An 18,414-nucleotide genomic window follows, 5' to 3' on the forward strand; every position below is an offset into this window, starting at 1 on the left:
AGGCTTCACTGATTGAGTTAGTTGATGAATTGGGGCCGTAAAGATTGATTGAGTTAGGGTTTGGCTTTAGGTCTAATACTCCCGACAATAGGGGAGTATTAGGAATACCAAACCCTAACTCAAGAGGAAATTTTTGATATTTAAGAATACCAAGATCAAATCTCTGATTCTTTGTTAAAAATAAAAAATAGAATTGGATCCAAAGTATGTATTCTCATTGATATTCATAATTTTTAAATAGGATACAAGCTATCAACTAATACCTATTAATAAGAAAGATATAAATTAATTAAATATTAAAAATAAAATAAAATATACTATAAATTAAATCGATCATTTTTTGTTTTTTATTTTGAAAGGATCAAAAACCCATATTAAAATTTGATGATCAAACTCCATTTGAATGGATGAATGACGCGGAATGATGGAGGCAAGAGAAGTGGACGAAGCATTGAAGGTGTTAGACTCCTCTCTTTCTCGAATCAAATGGCGTCTCAAATTTCCAGCCAAGCGTCGCCTCCAAATAGGTCAATTTCTTGTTCCCCTTCTCCCTCTTTCGATTTTTAGTTGCTTCCTACCACTTCATTTCCCCCTCTTCTGTTAATGGCTTCAATTTTATACTCAACATGCTGATGCGTTTCGATTATTGCATACTTAAAAGTTTTCGAGCTTGAAAATCATTTGCTTTATATCACAAAGTTTCATAAGCTACAGGTTCTTGTCCGCGCGTCCTCCTTTGATCACTGCTTGTTTTTATGGTGCAGATATCTTAGCTCTGTGTACAGGAATGAGACCAGTTGTAATGATAGACTATGGTGGAAAGATGCCTGAACTGCAACAGCGGCTTTGTTCACTTCTAGAACTAATTCAAAAGGTTTATTACTTATTTGTTGGTTGCATAGATTATGTTGTTTTATCAATTATGCTGCTCAATGTCTTTATGTCCTTAACATCGTTTGGACATATATTAGAATCAATTTCTTTGTTATTTCAGTGAAGGGAATGAAACTGAAGCCTAGAAAAATTGTCTTCACAGTGAATATAAAATCTCAAATTTCTAAGATTCCATGAATGAGGTTCAGTCGCTACAATAAAGTTGTGGTCATATAAGGGGTGCTAGATGTTGAGGATTATTGGGAGTGAGTGTCCCACGTTGGTTAATTTAGTGGAAGATCATGGGTTTATAAGTGAGGAATACTAACTCCATTGGTATGAGACCTTTTGGGGAAGCCCAAAGCAAAGCCACGAGAGTTTATGCTCAAAGTGGACAATACCATACCATTGTGGAGAGTCGTGTTCATCTAACACTAGTACGGTATCCACTTTAGACAGTTGAGCTACTCCTTAAAAACAATTATGAAAACAAGATACATAAGCGTGCAAAAATAGTTAAAATCCTTTATAAATTGCTTGTACTTTTTGTATGGTAAGTTAAAGTTTGACCATTTTATCTATCTTAATGTCCTGCACTGCAACTTTTCTAATTTGGATGTTCTTAAACTGATGCAGGAATTACATATATTTGAGAATCTTAAGGTAATGATCATAGAGGATATGATATATCTGATACATGTGCAAGGACTTGGCGAGCATGTTCAATCAGGTTTAAATTCCAATTTAACACTGCTCCTTGTAGACATTGAACAGGATCCCCCCAAGGTTTGCAGTGTTCTTTGATATTCATCTTTCAATTTTTGAGGTGCTACATTTACCCATATTGGTGATTACCTTTTGTCTTTTTTGCCTCAGATGTTAGTAGATGCTGATCAAAGCCCACTGGGTTTGCAGTTTAAATCAATTCAAAAGTTGTTTTCATCTTTATTTTCTCTAGATGAAACGAAAAATGACCCATCATCATCGCTCGGGGAAGACCGCTTAACGAATACCAGATCCTCTTTTCATGGGATTTATTCTCAGTCTTCTGTCATTGATCTTACTAAACATTTGGAACATTCTGAAATCACTCTGCCAACTTTAAATGGGTAATTCTTTATTTCCCCGAGTACCCTTTATTATTTTTTACATTCGTAAGACTCGTAAACTGCCTAGAGGCATCTTGAGCTTTGTAGCTGCGAGTTGGGGTTAGTTGTTGTTAAAGATATTTAGTCCTGAATTATAGTTTACCATATATATCATATTTGATATTTTATTAAGGCAAATATTGCCTTCTATTACGGCTTACCATAGTTATCATATTTGCCTTTTTATTATAGGCAAATATCTTGTATTCATTTATTACTCTTTCCATATCTTTTGTAATTTATTTGATTCTCTAAATGATGATAAATAGAAAACTTTCACACCATTTAGAGTGGTTTTTAGCAAATATTCTCAGTTGTAACATTTTAGTTGTATGAGGATTTTGAGTGCTACATCAACTAAATGAGTCAAGAACCTACCAGATGGCATTGTCTGACTTAAAATTTTGGATGTAGTAGGAACGCAACATGATGTTAGTTGACATTGTCAAGGAACCTCAATGGATAATTGTGGAATGATGTGGGTAGAGATGAGAATTTACTTATAAGTAGAGATTAACCACCCTCTGACTAAAGAGACTTTAGCAGATGAATTTTAAATCCTTTAGCTGGAAAATCTCTCCTCTCATATAATTAATTGGAGAACTGTTTATGTAACTTGCACTTCACTAGTTAGTTCTAGTTGGAGCAATTTTTTGTTAGCTTTTAGGGTTCAGAAATTTTGCTTTGTCCTGTTTTTTTATATCTGACCCTACGGCGAGAATGAATTATTAACGTCAAATATAAATAAATAACTTTAAAGAGATCAATGATAATCTTAGACTGACAGCTCTTGCTTTGTAGACTTCCTCTTGTATGGCTCACCCCAGCCCGTAGGCTGTTTCTCTCTGCACTTCTTGTCTAATATCTCTTCTCTGATGTTTTTGTTTTCATGAACAGGAAAAAAAGAAAATTAATGAACATTCAATGTGATTTGTAATATAGGATTTAGTTTCATTGTTTTGATAAATTGAGTTTAGTTTGTGATTAGTCGATACTTTATTTGGTGTAGATGGCTTCTTGGCTATCCAATTGTATACCTTTTTCACAAGGAGCACATATCTGAGGCTACTTACAATCTCTCTGCAAAGCCTCTTCACATCTTCAGACTATCAGTAAGCAGGTATGCCATTTCTAATTTGTTTTGTCCCACGAAATGATCATAATAGAAAATCTACTCAAGGAAAATTGTTTCAACCCTAGACATGATAAAAAAACACACTTGAGAGTACCATTTCTTCATTTCTGTAAGAGTACCATACTTGAGATATCTGCCATGTCCCTTCCGTAGTATGAAGGAATTCTTATCCAGGTCAAATCTCTTAAAGGTTCTAAATCAATTTGGAAGAACAATAATGTAGTCTAGTTCTTTTCGTACTGTTGAGCTATGGATTTTCACTTATAGAGTAAATGGTTCTTCTGAAACTACTTTTGCTTATTGAAAGTATTTTACTTCTAGAACGTTTTGTCGAGTGTCATTTTGAACTCACTGCAGGAATGATGCCTCCACAAAAGGATCTCAGCTTGAAGAGCTTCTAAGGTAATTTTGAAAGTAAAAGTTCAAATGTCTAGCTATGATTATGCAAGATATAGATATGATGTATATTGGCTGTTGCCTTACTAAATGAATTTGGACATCAGTTTCACAGTGCCTTATGAACTGAGCATGGGAGGGGCGAAGGAGGCATGGGCGGAGGCATTTTTGGCAAGTATGCAGCAAAAGTGGGAGAGATGCAGTGGAGTGTGGGGTTCGTTGAGGATGGACGTTACGGAATGTCATGCACAGGCCATTGTCTTGTAAATTGTGACACAGCCAATCAATCAACTCAAGGGAATAAAAGAATTGTATTTGTGCATACATATCAGTATGAAACGGCATCTGATATTGCCTGCCTTCTAATCCAAACTTCGTTTTGCATTTTCAGGTACGCTACTCTCCATCATTTGAATACTTCACTTTTCCTTATCAACCTTTTAGTTTAAATTTTATTATTTTTTAGTCTTAGCTTGAAAATTGGTTGAAATATAATTTTTGTCTTTTAGGGTAGGGATTGTTGTCTATTGGATGTTTATTTTGCCTTTTTAAGTTTTTTAAAAATAATATTTTAGTCTTTCAGATTTGAAATAATTCACGGGCTAGGTCGACCGTTAGTTAATTAATGAAAAAATGTGATAAGCGCGAACAATGCTGGATTTTGCAAAGCTAAAGGTTCTAGAATTCTTGCAAACTTTCACAAAGAAAACTAACTTAACGAATTGATTCCAACCAAGAGCGGGTTAGAAGATGAATAACAGATCGAACTTGGAATCTATGATGGTCACTCTTAGATTTCAAGACGATTCACTCTAGAATTAGTTGGATCAAAACTAATTCAATGAATCGGTTTAAACATCAAACCTAAAGCAAGGTTTGAAAAAAATAACACTAAAAAGGTATCAAGAAAGGTTTTGTTTGTATTCAACAAAGGTTTTGTTTGTATTCAATTGATTCTCAACATGAATATTACATGCCTTTAAATAGGCCAAAAAGATAACGCAAACATAATGGAGTTCATCTACCAGCTACAACTACCAATAAAAATTAATAAATACAAATTGAAGAAAATAAGGTAAATTGTCTTAATTGGTAGTTCAACTACCAAAGGCAAAAATCTTCTAATCACTTTCTAATGTAGCCACTTTATTATTTTCATGATTTGATATGTTAATGCTATAAAGATTTTTGGGCTCAAAATTATTTGTTTCAACTTGTACATTAGCTAGCATTTGAAGATGTAATGTATAGGCCTCTTGAATCTTCTTAACCTTGCTTCTTGTAATCGGTTCCTCGGATACATGCAAAGGGTCAGTAGTTGAATTCATATCATCCTCCCTTACTGTAAAAGGATTTGTCCTCAAATCAAGGTATTCATTCCCTACATCAAATGGAGTCAAATTAGCCACATTAAAAGTAGAAGCATTGTACTCAACTCTAAGATCTAGCTGGTATGCATTGTCATTGATCTGCTCTAGTACTTGAAAAGGACCATCTCCTCGTGGTTGAAGTTTAGACTTTCTCTGATTTCGAAACTTTTCCTTTTGTAGATGAATCCAAACCCAGTACCTTGTTTAAAAATCACTTTCTTTCTTCCTTGATTTTTGCACGTGACTAGTTTTTTATTTTTGTTTTCAATTCTTTCTTTTATGTCTGTGAATTTTTTTTTTTTATGTATTTGGCTCTTGAAGAAGCTGCATCATTAGCAAACATATTAGGTGGCAAAGGTGATAAATCTAGAGGTTAAAGGATTAAATCCATACACAATCTCAAAAGGTGAACAATGAGTGGTGCTATGTATCGCTCTATTGTATGCAAATTCCACAAAAGGTAGAGTCTCTTCTCAAGACTTAAGATTTTTGGAAATTAGTGACCTAAGTAAGGTTCCTAATGTTCTATTAACGACCTCAGTTTGTCCATCGGTTTGGGGGTGTCAACTTGTAGAAAATAGAAACTTAGTTCCCAACTTTCCCCACAAAACTTTCCAAAAATGGCTTAAAAATTTTACATCCCTATCACTAACAATGCTTTTGGGAATACCATGCAATCTAACCACTTCCTTAATGAATAGATTAGCTATGTTGGTAGCATCGTCTGTTTTGTTACCTTGAATGAAATGTGTCATCTTACTAAACCTATCAACTACCACAAAAATGCTATCATGGTGTCTTCTAGTCTTCGGTAATCCTAGAACAAAATCTATGCTAATGTCAATCCATGGTTCACTAGGAACATCTAAAGGTGTGTAAAGACCATGTAGTTGTGTCTTAGACTTAGCCTCCTTACATTTAAAACATTGTTTGCACATGCTTTTTCATGGGCTTAGACTTAGCCTCATGGGCTTAGACTTAGCCTCATATAGCATGTTGTGTGAACATTTTTATTGGTTAAAATGAGGAAAGATGTGAACAAAGTATGCAAACAATGTTTTAAATGTAAGGAGGCTAAGTTTAAGATACAACCACATGGTCTTTACACACCTTTAGATGTTCCTAGTGAACCATGGATTGACATTAGCATGAATTTTGTTCTAGGATTACCGAAAACTAGAAGACACCATGATAGCATTTTTGTGGTAGTTGATAGGTTTAGTAAGATGACACATTTCATCTCATGTAACAAAACAGACGATGCTACCAACATAGCTAATCTATTCGTTAGGGAAGTGGTTGATTGCATGGTATTCCCAAAACCTGTTAGTGATAGGGATGTAAAATTTTTAAGTCATTTTTGGAAAGTTTTGTGGGGGAAGTTGGGAACTAAGTTTCTATTTTCTACAACTTGTCACCCTCAAAACCGATGGACAAACTGAGGTCGTTAATAGAACATTAGGAGCTTTACTTAGGTCACTAATTTCCAAAAATCTTAAGTCTTGGGAAGAGACTCTACCTTTTGTGGAATTTGCATACAATAGAGCGATACACAACACCACTGATTGTTCACCTTTTGAGCTTAGGTATGGATTTAATCCTTTAACTCCTCTAGACTTATCACCTTTGCCACCTAATATGTTTGCTAATGATACAGCTTCTTCAAGAGCCGAATACATAAAAAAAAATTCACAAAGACATAAAAGAAAGAATTGAAAATAAAAACCTAGTCACGTGCAAGAACCAAGGAAGAAAGAAATTGATTTTTAAACAAGGTGACTGGGTTTGGGTTCATCTACAAAAGGAAAAGTTTCCAAATCAGAGAGAGCCTAAATTTTAACCAAGAGGAGATGGTCCTTTTCAAGTACTATTGCGGATCAATGACAATGCATACAAGCTAGGTCTCGGAGGTAAGTACAATGTAAGTTCTACTTTTAATGTGGCTGATTTGACTCCATTTGATGTAGGGAATGAAGACCTTGATTTGAGGACAAATCCTTTTAAAGAAATGGAGGATGATATGAATTCAACTACTGATCCTTTGCATGTACCCGAAGGACCGATTACAAGAAGGAAGGTTAACAAGATTCAAGAGGCCTATACATTGCATCTTCAAAGGCTAGCTAGTGTTCAAGTTGAAACAAAGACTTTTAAGCCCAAAAATCTTTATAGCATTAGCGTATCAAATCAAGAAAATAATGGAGTGGAAAGTGATTAGAAGACTTTGGCTTTGGTCGTACAACCCATTAGTTGCATGGGATAAGGGAGGGGTCGCGCCCCCCATGAGGGTGGACTATCATGAACCTAGGAGGTACTCAACACACTACTAGGTAAGGTACCATATAGTATCAGATAGCCATGTATGAGGTAGCATCGCGTAGAGAGACACCAGCAATTCATAGCTCGACATAAGGAACTCTTAGGGTTTAAATGAAAGGACAGAGAACCAGAATAGCTCCAAGGGGATAAGATCAGAACCAGACGTCCTAGAGCCAATGAGATGCCCATGAGAATCTATTAAGCCTAGAATGCGATGAGAGTCTACAAGTAGGTGACTTACTGAGTATAATTTTTATACTCATCCCTCTTTTTCTTCATTTTTTCAAGTGTTCGCAGGCTGCCGGTTGAGGTGGAAGAACGTTTGAGAGTTGTGCCATTACAGAGGGGGTCGTTTTGGAGCGTCACTCTTCAGTCGTTTTGGAGTCTTTTGTATTCTCTTTTATAGTTGTACTCTTTGTAATATTTGAAACATTAAACTTCTCTTTGTTCAAATTTAAAAATTTTATGAGATTTTTATCTTTTATTTTTGTCTATTTTCGCTTTCGTCTTTTTGGTCACGGTCCAAAGTTCGAAGCCTCGAAAATTGGGTTGTGACACATCTCTACCTGATAGGACTAGAAATGATCCTAATACAACTAGTACATCGATGAGAGTGTACAACTAGGTACTTTTTAAATATTATTTTAAATGTCGCTTTCATGAAACGTGTTTTTTGTAAACTATTTTGATATGCCTCCACGGACATGGTTTGATACTTTTAAATTCTTTTATGTCACACTTGAATCCACGTGGCGATCCATGATTCAAAACCTAAAAAAGTGGATCGTTACAGATATTAGGATGACACAATAGAGGACGAAGAAAACTCATAAAAGTGGCATTGAGTGGTCAACATAACCAGCTATCATTGTAATAACGTCAACGCCCTAATCATTATACCCTTTCTCAATATGTTTATTATGAATTCCATACTCTTTCGTTATTGAAATCCTCTTGGCCTGACTTTCACATTGAAGATTTGATAGATGTTATTCTCTTGAAATTGTTATTGGATGTTCAATTTGAATAATAAATGGTAAATAAATCACAATGTTCATATTCAACGTTCATTTGTGAAAAAGTTGAACTTAAAAGGCTTTTCCCAATACGTAAATCCAAATAAAACAAAACAACTCAGTTCATTACAACACGACAGACATACAGACTTAACTTCCAGCTGTTTTTAACATAAATTTATGTTCATAAACGGCAAATAGCATTGCCGGCCAACGGCGGCTGCAATACATATGTTGATGTTTCCTGAAGAATGTCTGAATATTTGGAAGAAATATTGATGATGCCACCAACAAAAGGGTTGTGGGTATAATCCAAGCAAGCCAAGGCAGCAACAACAAGGTTTATGAGTATATAAATAGATGGGCAAATAAGAACATTTGTGATGAGGCAAAGAAAGAGTGTAATTAATCTAAGAGAATAATGCAGCCTTGTTCTCGTAAGCAATGGATATTGAAAGGTATTGCATTGGTTGGTTTGATCCAAATTTGGTTTGAATTTGGAGAGTGTTTCAATGGTGGCGATTGGATCAAGAGCTTACCAGGCCAACCAAGTGTTAGCTTTCGACAATTTGGTGGATATATTAGCATTGATGAACTCCAAAATAGATCTCTTTTCTACTACTTTGTTGAGGCCCAAACGGATCCTTATTCACGCCCTCTTGTTCTTTGGCTCAATGGAGGTAACCTTTGGAGCCTATTTCTTCTTCATCACACCATTTTCAAATTCAAGTTTTGTGTTATAATGTGTTTTTGTTTCGTTTTCAAGGCCCTGGTTGTTCATCTCTTGGTGCTGGAGCTCTTACTGAGCATGGCCCTTTTAGACCCAAGGGGGACGTTTTGATTCTCAATCAATTTAGTTGGAACAATGGTTTGTGTTATTTAGAGGATTAATTTTGTTCGTCTTTTTTAAATGCATACATTCAATAACGTACCAATGATTTGATACAGTGGCAAATATATTATATCTCGAAGCTCCGGCGGGAGTTGGCTTCTCGTTTTCTGAAAACACCTCATTCTATGATACTGTCAACGACAAAATTACAGGTCAGTTTTGTTAAGAATTACGACTCTCAACAATAGTATAATATTGTTCACTTTGAGCATAAACTCTCGTGTCTTTACTTTTGGTTTCCCCAAAAGACCTCGTACCAATGGAAACGTATTCCCTATTTATAAACCCGTGATCATTCTCTTAATTAGTCAATGTGAGACTCCCTCCCAGTCACTCTCAACAAGTTCATGTAAATTTTGAGAAGATTCAATGATCAAATATATGGTTTGGGTGATTGCAGCACAAGACAACTTAGTTTTCCTCGAGCGATGGTTGGACAAATTCCCAGAATACAGAACCCGAGATTTGTACATCACAGGAGAGAGCTATGCAGGCCATTACGTTCCACAACTAGCAAGCCTAATCCTTAAATCGAAACTGAATATTAAACTCAAGGCTATAGCGGTTAGTATTATTTTTCTTAATATTCGGTTTAAACGATATTAATAAAACTAATAACCCGAAACAATTTCAGATAGGGAATCCATTGCTGGAATTCAACACGGATTTCAATTCAAGAGGCACATATTTATGGTCTCATGGAGTGATTTCAGACTATGCATATAAACTTCTAAACACAGTTTGCAGCATTTCCCAAATGACAAGAGAATCCATTGTTAAAGGCAATAATATCTCAGCTGCATGTTCAGAAATCGATGATTTGGTGTCCCAACAGATCTCTGATTTCATCAATGTGTATTCTATCAATGTGGATGTGTGTTTAACTCAGCCCCCGGCTGCTCCTGGCACCCTCCATTCGCTCACTTCCACCAGACAAGGAGATCAAGCTAACGTAGCCAAATCGTCCTCCACTGCCCTCCCACAATACTCTGTAAGTTCCCGTTCACGTCCCCTTAATATGGTTAGGAATCACGACCCTCTATAATAGTATGATATTGTCCATGGTTTTGTTTTTGGTTTTTTCAAAAGGCCTTATACTAATACATATAGTATTCCTTACTTATAAACTCATGATCTTTGAGACTACTTCTCTCCATAATCATCAACAATCCTCCCCTCGAACAAAGTACACGATAGAGCCGCCCATGAGGCCTCCTTCTCTGGAGCTCTCGAATAGCCTCCTCTTGATCGAGGCTCAACTCCTTCTCTAGAGTCCTCAAACAAAGTACACCATTTGTTTGACACTTGAGTCACCTTTGACTATACCTTCGAGTCTCACAACTTCTTTATTCGACACTTGAGGATTCTGTTGACCGAGCTAAGTTAAGGACATGACTCTGATACCATGTTAGGAATCACGACCCTCCACAATGGTATGATATTGTTCACTTTGAGCATAAGCTCTCATGGCTTTGTTTTTTGTTTTTCCAAAATGCCTCGTACCAATGGAGATAGTATTCTTTACTTATAAACTTATAATCTTCCTCCTAATTAGTTAAGGTGGACTACTTCTTGTACCAATGGAGATAGTATTCCTTACTTATAAATCCCAATAAAAATTCTCAACAAATATCTCGTACTTTTTTCTTCGTTGGTATAGGAGGATGGAAAGATAGACGTGTGCATATTAAATGAAGTGGATGCATATCTAAACAGAGCGGATGTGCAAGAGGCTCTTCATGCGCGGCTGGTTGGAGTATCTAGTTGGTCCCTATGTAGCGGGTGGGTATCCATTTCTTCCCAATATCATCATCTCTTCATTCCTAAATCATTTTTGCTCTTTGCCTCATTTGTTGCAGTGTTTTGAACTATGATTTGACCGACTTATTCATACCCACCATTCAAACTGTTGGTTCACTCCTGCGTTCTGGGCTAAGGGTTTTGGTTTACAGGTTTTTTTTTTTAATGAATTTGTGTATAATTTCGACTAATAATTATATCGATTTAAATGAACGGTTGATTGGCAGTGGAGATCAAGATGCTGTAATTCCATTACTTGGAACTCGAACTCTGGTGAATAAGTTGGCAAAGGCTTTAAAATTAAACGACACTCTGCCTTACTCACCTTGGTTTTACAAACAACAGGTAATTGTATACATGTTACTTTCTAATTTTAATCATTTAACATAAAATCAAATTCTACTTCAAAAACCAATGTTTAAAAAAATATTTGGTTGAGTTAAAAAGAATATGCACTGTGTTTTAGGTTGGAGGATGGGTAGAAGGATTTGGGGAGAAGAATATTCTATCATTCGCCACCATTAGAGGAGCAGCTCATCAAGCTCCCTACACTTCTCCAGGGAGATCCTTGGCACTCTTCACAGCTTTCCTAGCAGGACAAAACCCATGAAAATTCTATCTTTTCTTTGTGCTTTCAATAACAAACCATATATCACTCATATGCTTCAACTTTTACCACATTTACACACCTCTCATCTATGTTAACCACAACTCGTTAAACGCTTTATTGTTGCTTATTGAGGAAACTATTAATATACTTTTCCAAATATAAAAATGAACAACCTCTCATTTAGTTAGTCCCAAAATAACAAATTTATTGAATCTATTACAAAATCACTCTCACCCATTAAAATTAAAAAGACCAACATATTGTGAACCAAAATCTCATTCATGTGAACAAAGGATTGAAACTCTCATTCTTTTATAAAATTTTCTTACTTAGAAAGTGAGTTACAACCCCGTAAGTCCATGTTAGTCCCCTTGGTCGGGGAGAGGTACCCCCCTTAACCCATCCAACTAAATGGTCTATACGACGTGGGCACACGTTTTCTATGCTAAAACGGTTAAGAGCAGTCGGGTTCTAATCAGGAACCCCCTGTTCCCCCACGAAACTGACATCAATCACACACATGCAGACTAAGGGTACTCTAGAGGTGGTTCGTATGCCGTGGTGGTTTGTTAGGCTCCTAGGGGAAGGGTTAAGTCTATACTTAGTGACTTGTCTGATATGAATTCAACTACTGACCCTTTGCATGTACCCGAAAGACCAATTACAAGAAGCAAGGTTAAGAAGATTCAACAAGCTTATACATTGCATCTTCAAAGGCTAGCTAGTGTACAAGTTGAAACAAAGACTTTTGAGCCCAAAAATCTTTATAGCATTAGCCTATCAAATCAAGAAAATAATTGGGTGGTTGACATTGGAAAATGATTAGAAGACTTTGTCTTGGTAGTTTAACTACCAATTTAGACAATTTATGTATGTCTTATTTTCTTCAATTTGTATTTACTGGTTTTTATTGGTAGTTGTAGTTTGTAGTTGGTAGATGAACTTCATTATGTTTGGGTTATCTTTTTGACCTATTTAAAGGCATCATTGTTGAATACAAACAAAACCTTTGTGTTTTCTTGATACCTTTTTGGGGTTATTCTTTTTCAAACCTTACTTTAGGTTTGATGTTTAAACTGATTCATTGAATTAGTTTTGATCCAAGCTAATTCTGGAGTGAGTCGTCTTGGAATCTAAAAGTGACCATCATAGATTCCAAGTTCGATCTAAGAGTCATTCATCTTCTAACCAGCTCTTTGTTGGAATCAATTCGTTAAGTTAGCTTTTTTTGTGAACGTTTGCAAAGATTCTAGAAGGACCTCTAGCTTTGCAAAATCGAGCATTGTTAGTGCTTATCATTGTCACTCTAACCACAAATTCCTAGGCTTTATCATAAATGTGGGTCATGGAAATTAACCAAGTGTGCACACAAGTATCATCTAGCATCATCATACATAATTCATGCAAAGTAAACATACATGCTCAACGGGGCGATAACATCCATATATCAAGCTCGTGGAGCGCAGAGTTCACAAGCTCCCCTCCTTCTTTCAGCATGAATTAAACATATGCATATAAAGCGAAAGCTTAAAACATAATAGCAACAATTAGATAATTCTCATAATACATTCATACTCTTAACAATCAAATTACCTACTTTCAATCACGGAAAGCTACTACCTAAGGTAATTAAACTAGCATGCATGTATAACCAAGCGACTCATACAAGTATTTCTTTCTAAAGTTCCATGTGGTGACTTACATGATTGACGCGTGTTCTTCGTTTAGCGTTTCTACACCAATAGTGTGTCCACAAATACTAAGTTTACTCATTTAGGTCCTATTTCATATAAAAATAGGGTTAGAGTTGAAATCGGGAGGAAAATCGAGCAAACATAAGTCAAACGGGCTGAAAACAGCACCCCACGCGCACTGAGGTATTGCCACATCGCGCCCGCTGAACGGTCAGTCGAGGTCGAGGTCGAGGTCGTTGGTTCGACATCGGAAGGACACGCTGGAAATCCGAATTCTTTTATGCTGATGTGTGGCAACGAGAAACCGGGTTGGTGGTCCGAGTTGTGTGCGAGTCATCGGGTCGAGGACTCGGGTAGCGGGTTGCTTGCCTTCGAATCCTATCCGACGTGAAGTATTTCTTTGATTTTATTCGCCAATGGATGCTTGACACGTGTCCCTTCTTCTCCGGCGATGCGCAACCCCCTTCTCTGCTTGATACATGTCTGAGTCATCGTCTTCCTCATGTGATTTCCAAAATACAATTACTTTTTCCATTTTCTTTCAACGTAAATTGGTTTAACACGGTTCCTTCACGATATTTGTAGATTGCATATCCATCCATGAGTAGGTATTTTTCTTGTAATTTATTTCTAACCATAGAGATAATTATCTTAATCCAAAGATGGCAAGAAACATCAATGTGTACACTAATGCCGAAACTCCTACTTCCAATCTGAATCAACTACAACTTCCTTCACAGGATTTGAGTGTAATCTTCTCTAGATTAACATACTCAAATTTCAGATTCTAACTCTTACTATATCTCACAAATCGGAAGGAAATTCGAGAATCTAGATTCAAGAATTTTACTTTTAGATTTTCCTCGTTTCTTGAGGGTCTTGAACGATTTAAGAGTCAATAATGTTCTCCACTAAGTTCTGTGAAGATTTCATGAAGAAGACTCGGCCGGAATAGGACTCCTCGTGACTGGAGCGGCGGTTACCTCCCTCTCTCTCTAGAACTTTCTTCCTCTCTCTCTTTCCTTTTTCTATTCTTTACTTTTCCCCTCTTTTTCTTTTAATCATGTCACTAACCTCAATTTCAGGTGTTTGAGAAGGGAGGGTCTAATGACCAAATTACCCTCCACTTTGACCATATTTCTAATTTTCTATCATGTGTTCTTTTATACTGTGTTCTTTTATATTTTTACTAAGTTCCTCTATTATTCCCAAGCATTTTTCTCTACGGTCTCGTCTCCAAATTTGGTCTCTAAGACCCTCAATAAAATCTTAGAAGTTTGATTCAAAAGAAAAATTAGATTTTTAAATTTTCCATCGGGGCTCGGGTCTTACAAATTCTCCCCTCCTTAAAAACTTTTGTCCTCAAAAGTTGGTATCTCTTGAAAGAACTTGGGATAGACACTCTTTATGTCTTCTTCTTGTTTCCAAGTTGCCTCTTCATCACAGTAGTCATACCATGAGACTTTTACTATGGAAACTACTTTGTTGAGCAAGCGCCTAATGTCACTGTCTGACACAATAGAAAGTGGCACCTCTTCAAGCGTACTATCTTTCTGACATATAACTGAGCTTATCGATCTACTTGATATGTGGTGGTCCTGCCTAGAATGGAGTAAGTTGTCTTGTTTGGTCTGTTCCTCACTATCCAGATCATGTTAAAACTCTGCTTGATCTTTGACCAACTCGAGATAGAACCCACACACACTGCTTCCCATTTAAGGGCTATAGCAATCTTGCTGGACGCTGTCTCGGGGCCTTCACTTGTTGGCAGGTCAAGCATCGTCTTACGAAATTCTCTATGTTCTTCATTCCTGGCCACCAATAGCATCCTTGTAGATCCTGATACATCTTCGTACTTCCTAGGTGGAACATGCAAGATGTATTGTGGGCTTCATTAGGATCTTCTCATCTTAGGGAACTCACAGACGGTTTATCCATAGCAAACCCTCGTTAGAAGGGTTTGTACACCCCGCTGGTCTCTTTATTTCTGTCTGGTTCCACACTTTGCTGAGGCGCTCGTTAAGCTTTTGGGTGTCAACAACTCGTTTTCGTAGGGTAGGTGCATGGTCATCTGTGCTATCTGAGCATTACCACCTCTAGCTACATTCTCGTTTTTTTTTTTCTCGCTTTCTTCATCTCATCTTGTAACTTCTCCTACTTGATGATCATTGTAAAAGTACGAGTAGTCTTCCTGCTCAAAGTATCACTATAACATTAGTTTTGTCTGGATGGTAAAGAATCTTGATGTCATATTCTTTTACCAATGCAACCCATCTTCATTGTCTCATATTCAATTCCACCTACATGACTAGGTACGTGAGACTCTTATAGTTAGTTTGTATTTGCACTTTTTGTCCTTGCAAGTAATGTTGCCACATCTCCAAGGTAAATACGACTGCTGCTAATTTAAGGTCATGGATAGGGTAATTTTGTTCGTGTCCTTCAATTGTCTTGAAGTGTAAGCTATTGCTTTACCCTTATTCATAAACACGCTAAACCCTTACCTGAGGCATCTCTCTACACTACAAGGTTGTCTGACCTATCCAGTACTGGGAGGGTTGATGCAGTCACCAATCTTTTCTTAAGTTCTTGAAAACTCTATTCGCATGCTGGTGTCCCAACGAAGGGCTTCTAGGTTCTCTGTGTGAAAACACTGCAGAGATCCTAGAAAACTCATGTGCGAACCTTCTATAATACCCCCAGAAACCACGTGACTCAATGACTATGGTCGGTCTAAGCCGCTTTGTAGTTGTAACAATCTTAGCGGGGTCCACTGTGATTCCTTTGCTTGACTCCACATAACCTCAATTGTCATCTCAGACAGCCAAAACTTGCTCTTGGGGAAACTTAGCGTACAATTGATGTGTTCATAACACCATTAGAACATTCCCCGGGTGTTTCCTGTCAACTAACTCCATCTTGGTGTACACCGACATATCATCATTGAAGTCGTCTTTGACGATAATTAGAAAATCCCTTGAACATTCAATTTGTCTAAACCTAAACCTTAGCAATACATTGATCAAGTTGAAAGACTTATCAATAAACTTTCCTTCCTCGTGATTGCTCCTAGTAGTTGTCTTCAATATATCTCTCTCCTTGATCCTCATAAGAGGTATCCTGAACTTGTCGAGACCCTTACAATCCTTACTACTTCACCAAGAATGGTCTCGTAATTACCTCTCAATTGGCCAACATAGGTCTTTCCTCAAAACGAGATAATTTGTCATGTAGCTCGCCTGAGTACTAATACTCATTTGAGCTAAATGCAGGCTCTTTTGAAGGTAAAGGTTCCTTGCATAAGTCCTCTACGTTCATCTAGACCAACTCCTGTAGTGTCTTATGGTTGATCAAGTTATGTTTCCTTTCATAGTGATATCTCATACTGACTCGTGCATGTGCATCTCTCAAGTTCTTGTAAAGGATCCTATGGAACTCTTTGAAAACTCTTGTTTGGTAACTAGCCTTCCTCAAGCTTTGAGGATACTTTTCTCTATGTCGAGGGTTTTCCCTAAGACATAGTATGTCTTCTACTTCTCTTACTAGTGTACAATCACCATCTCACTACTTTTCAGGTAGTTTCTAGAATCACGTTATCTAGCATCTCTATCTGATAATATAAGGAATCAATACAAGGGGAATAAGATTCGGATTACCTTGTTGACCGAATATCTCAAGACAAGAACATTGTTTGAGATTTGAATCACTTCACAAGTAAGATCGATCATGTCTAGCTTGAATGATTCTTGTTGATCAAATATCTCAAGGCAAGAACACTTGCTTGAGATTCGAATCACTCCACAAGCAAGATTGATCATGTCGAGCTTGAATGATTCTGCATGCAACCTCAACTACATAGAATTGCAAACAAACTTAGCCATTGGCTAAAGAAAAGCACAAATGCTTCTTTTACTATATTTTCCAAGTCTGCTTACAAATACAATATATAAGGCTTTATATAGCCTCAAAAATGAAACTATTAAAGGCATTCCAAGAGTTGTAACATTCATACTTTATGGCCATAATTAGCCATTATGTAAATGTAACCGAAATTAAATAAAAAGTCTTAAAGTACAATAACTCTAAATTACTCTAAATTGTAACCCACCCAAAATTTATAACAATCAAATTTCATTCTTCTTCAATGTGGCATGAATTGAAACATCTTTTGATAATTTTGACAACCTTTTCTTCACATCTTCATTGAAGTATATTTTAGGATTGATGTCTTTTGGTTCATATCACTATCTCTGTCTGAGCATGAGCATGCTTCACAAGTATGGCGTCTCACTCATGTGTGAAACTGGAATTATACTTTTTGTAATCCAGATAACCTAAACAAGGATTGGTTCTTATTAATGCCCATCTGAACTTTCTCCCTCCAGATGAGACGAAAGCATGGCCATAGCTTGACCGCTTCTTCTTGTTGTTCTCAACTTTAAGGTTCACTCGACTACCTTGACAATTTCTACGTTTGTAACTAACCTACATTTGTAACCGTAGGTTCCATAGAACTTTCTTCCTCTCTCTCTTTCCTTTTCTATTCTTTTCTTTTCCCTCTTTCCCTCCTTTTTCAGTTGTCACTCACCTCAATTTCAGGTGTTTAATGAGAAGGGAGGGCATAATGACCAAATTACCCTCCAAGGTTGACTTTGACCATATTTCTAATTTTATATCATTTTTATTTTATATTTTTCCTAAGTTCCTCTATTATTTCCAAGCATTTTTTCTCTACGGTCTCATGACCAAATTTGGACTCTAAGACACTCAACAAAATCTTAGAAGTTCGACTTAAAAAAAAAAATTAGATTTTTAAACTTTCCATCGGGGCCCGAGTCTTACAGAAGCGAACCAAGAGCCACCAAGTTGACCAAAGTTGGTTGAATGCTTTGTAAGCCATGTGAAGATTGCGTGCAAGTCGTATCGGGTGTTGGCTTGGATCAAGTTGATTACATGCTAAGGATGCGAGTTGATCTTGAGTGGAAGGGTTTAACGCTTGGGTTGCGTGACTTTATGGGCTGGAATGCATTTTTCGGCCTCTAGTGTGCTAGGGCACACGCGAAAGTTGGGTTGTGAACTTCGTCTACTAGACTTAGTCAATAGTCAACAGTCTTTCAATCAATGGTCAACATCAATGTTGTCACGACCCAATATTTTAGAA

General features: G+C 36.8%; 2 protein-coding genes across 4 annotated transcripts; both read left to right on the plus strand.

Moving 5' to 3' along the window:
- The first annotated feature begins 357 nt into the window (after positions 1–357).
- On the plus strand, positions 358–7,735 carry LOC111784014 (uncharacterized). 3 transcript variants are annotated; one of them, XR_015422276.1, is made up of 8 exons: positions 358–527; positions 765–874; positions 1,510–1,659; positions 1,750–1,982; positions 3,031–3,141; positions 3,514–3,558; positions 3,660–3,943; positions 7,530–7,735. XR_015422276.1 is itself a non-coding variant. In XM_087126429.1 (7 exons), the coding sequence occupies exons 1-7, from the start codon at positions 422–424 to the stop codon at positions 3,817–3,819; spliced, it is 915 nt and encodes a 304-aa protein (XP_086982555.1). In that variant the 5' UTR covers positions 358–421; the 3' UTR covers positions 3,820–3,946. The 3 variants fall into 3 exon arrangements, 1 of the variants encoding a protein (XP_086982555.1); XR_015422277.1 differs by having other exon boundaries at positions 7,539–7,735; XM_087126429.1 differs by lacking the exon at positions 7,530–7,735 and having other exon boundaries at positions 3,660–3,946.
- Positions 7,205–11,559, plus strand: LOC111784013 (serine carboxypeptidase-like 45). The gene is made up of 11 exons (XM_087126112.1): positions 7,205–7,233; positions 7,539–7,569; positions 8,790–8,937; positions 9,024–9,125; positions 9,206–9,301; positions 9,550–9,713; positions 9,784–10,140; positions 10,822–10,931; positions 11,009–11,101; positions 11,177–11,294; positions 11,416–11,559. The coding sequence occupies exons 1-11, from the start codon at positions 7,205–7,207 to the stop codon at positions 11,557–11,559; spliced, it is 1,392 nt and encodes a 463-aa protein (XP_086982238.1).
- Positions 11,560–18,414: the final 6,855 nt, after the last annotated feature.

This window comes from Cucurbita pepo, chromosome 8, assembly GCF_057944985.1.
Source record: "Cucurbita pepo subsp. pepo isolate OVF chromosome 8, ASM5794498v1, whole genome shotgun sequence".
Taxonomy (NCBI): domain Eukaryota; kingdom Viridiplantae; phylum Streptophyta; class Magnoliopsida; order Cucurbitales; family Cucurbitaceae; genus Cucurbita; species Cucurbita pepo.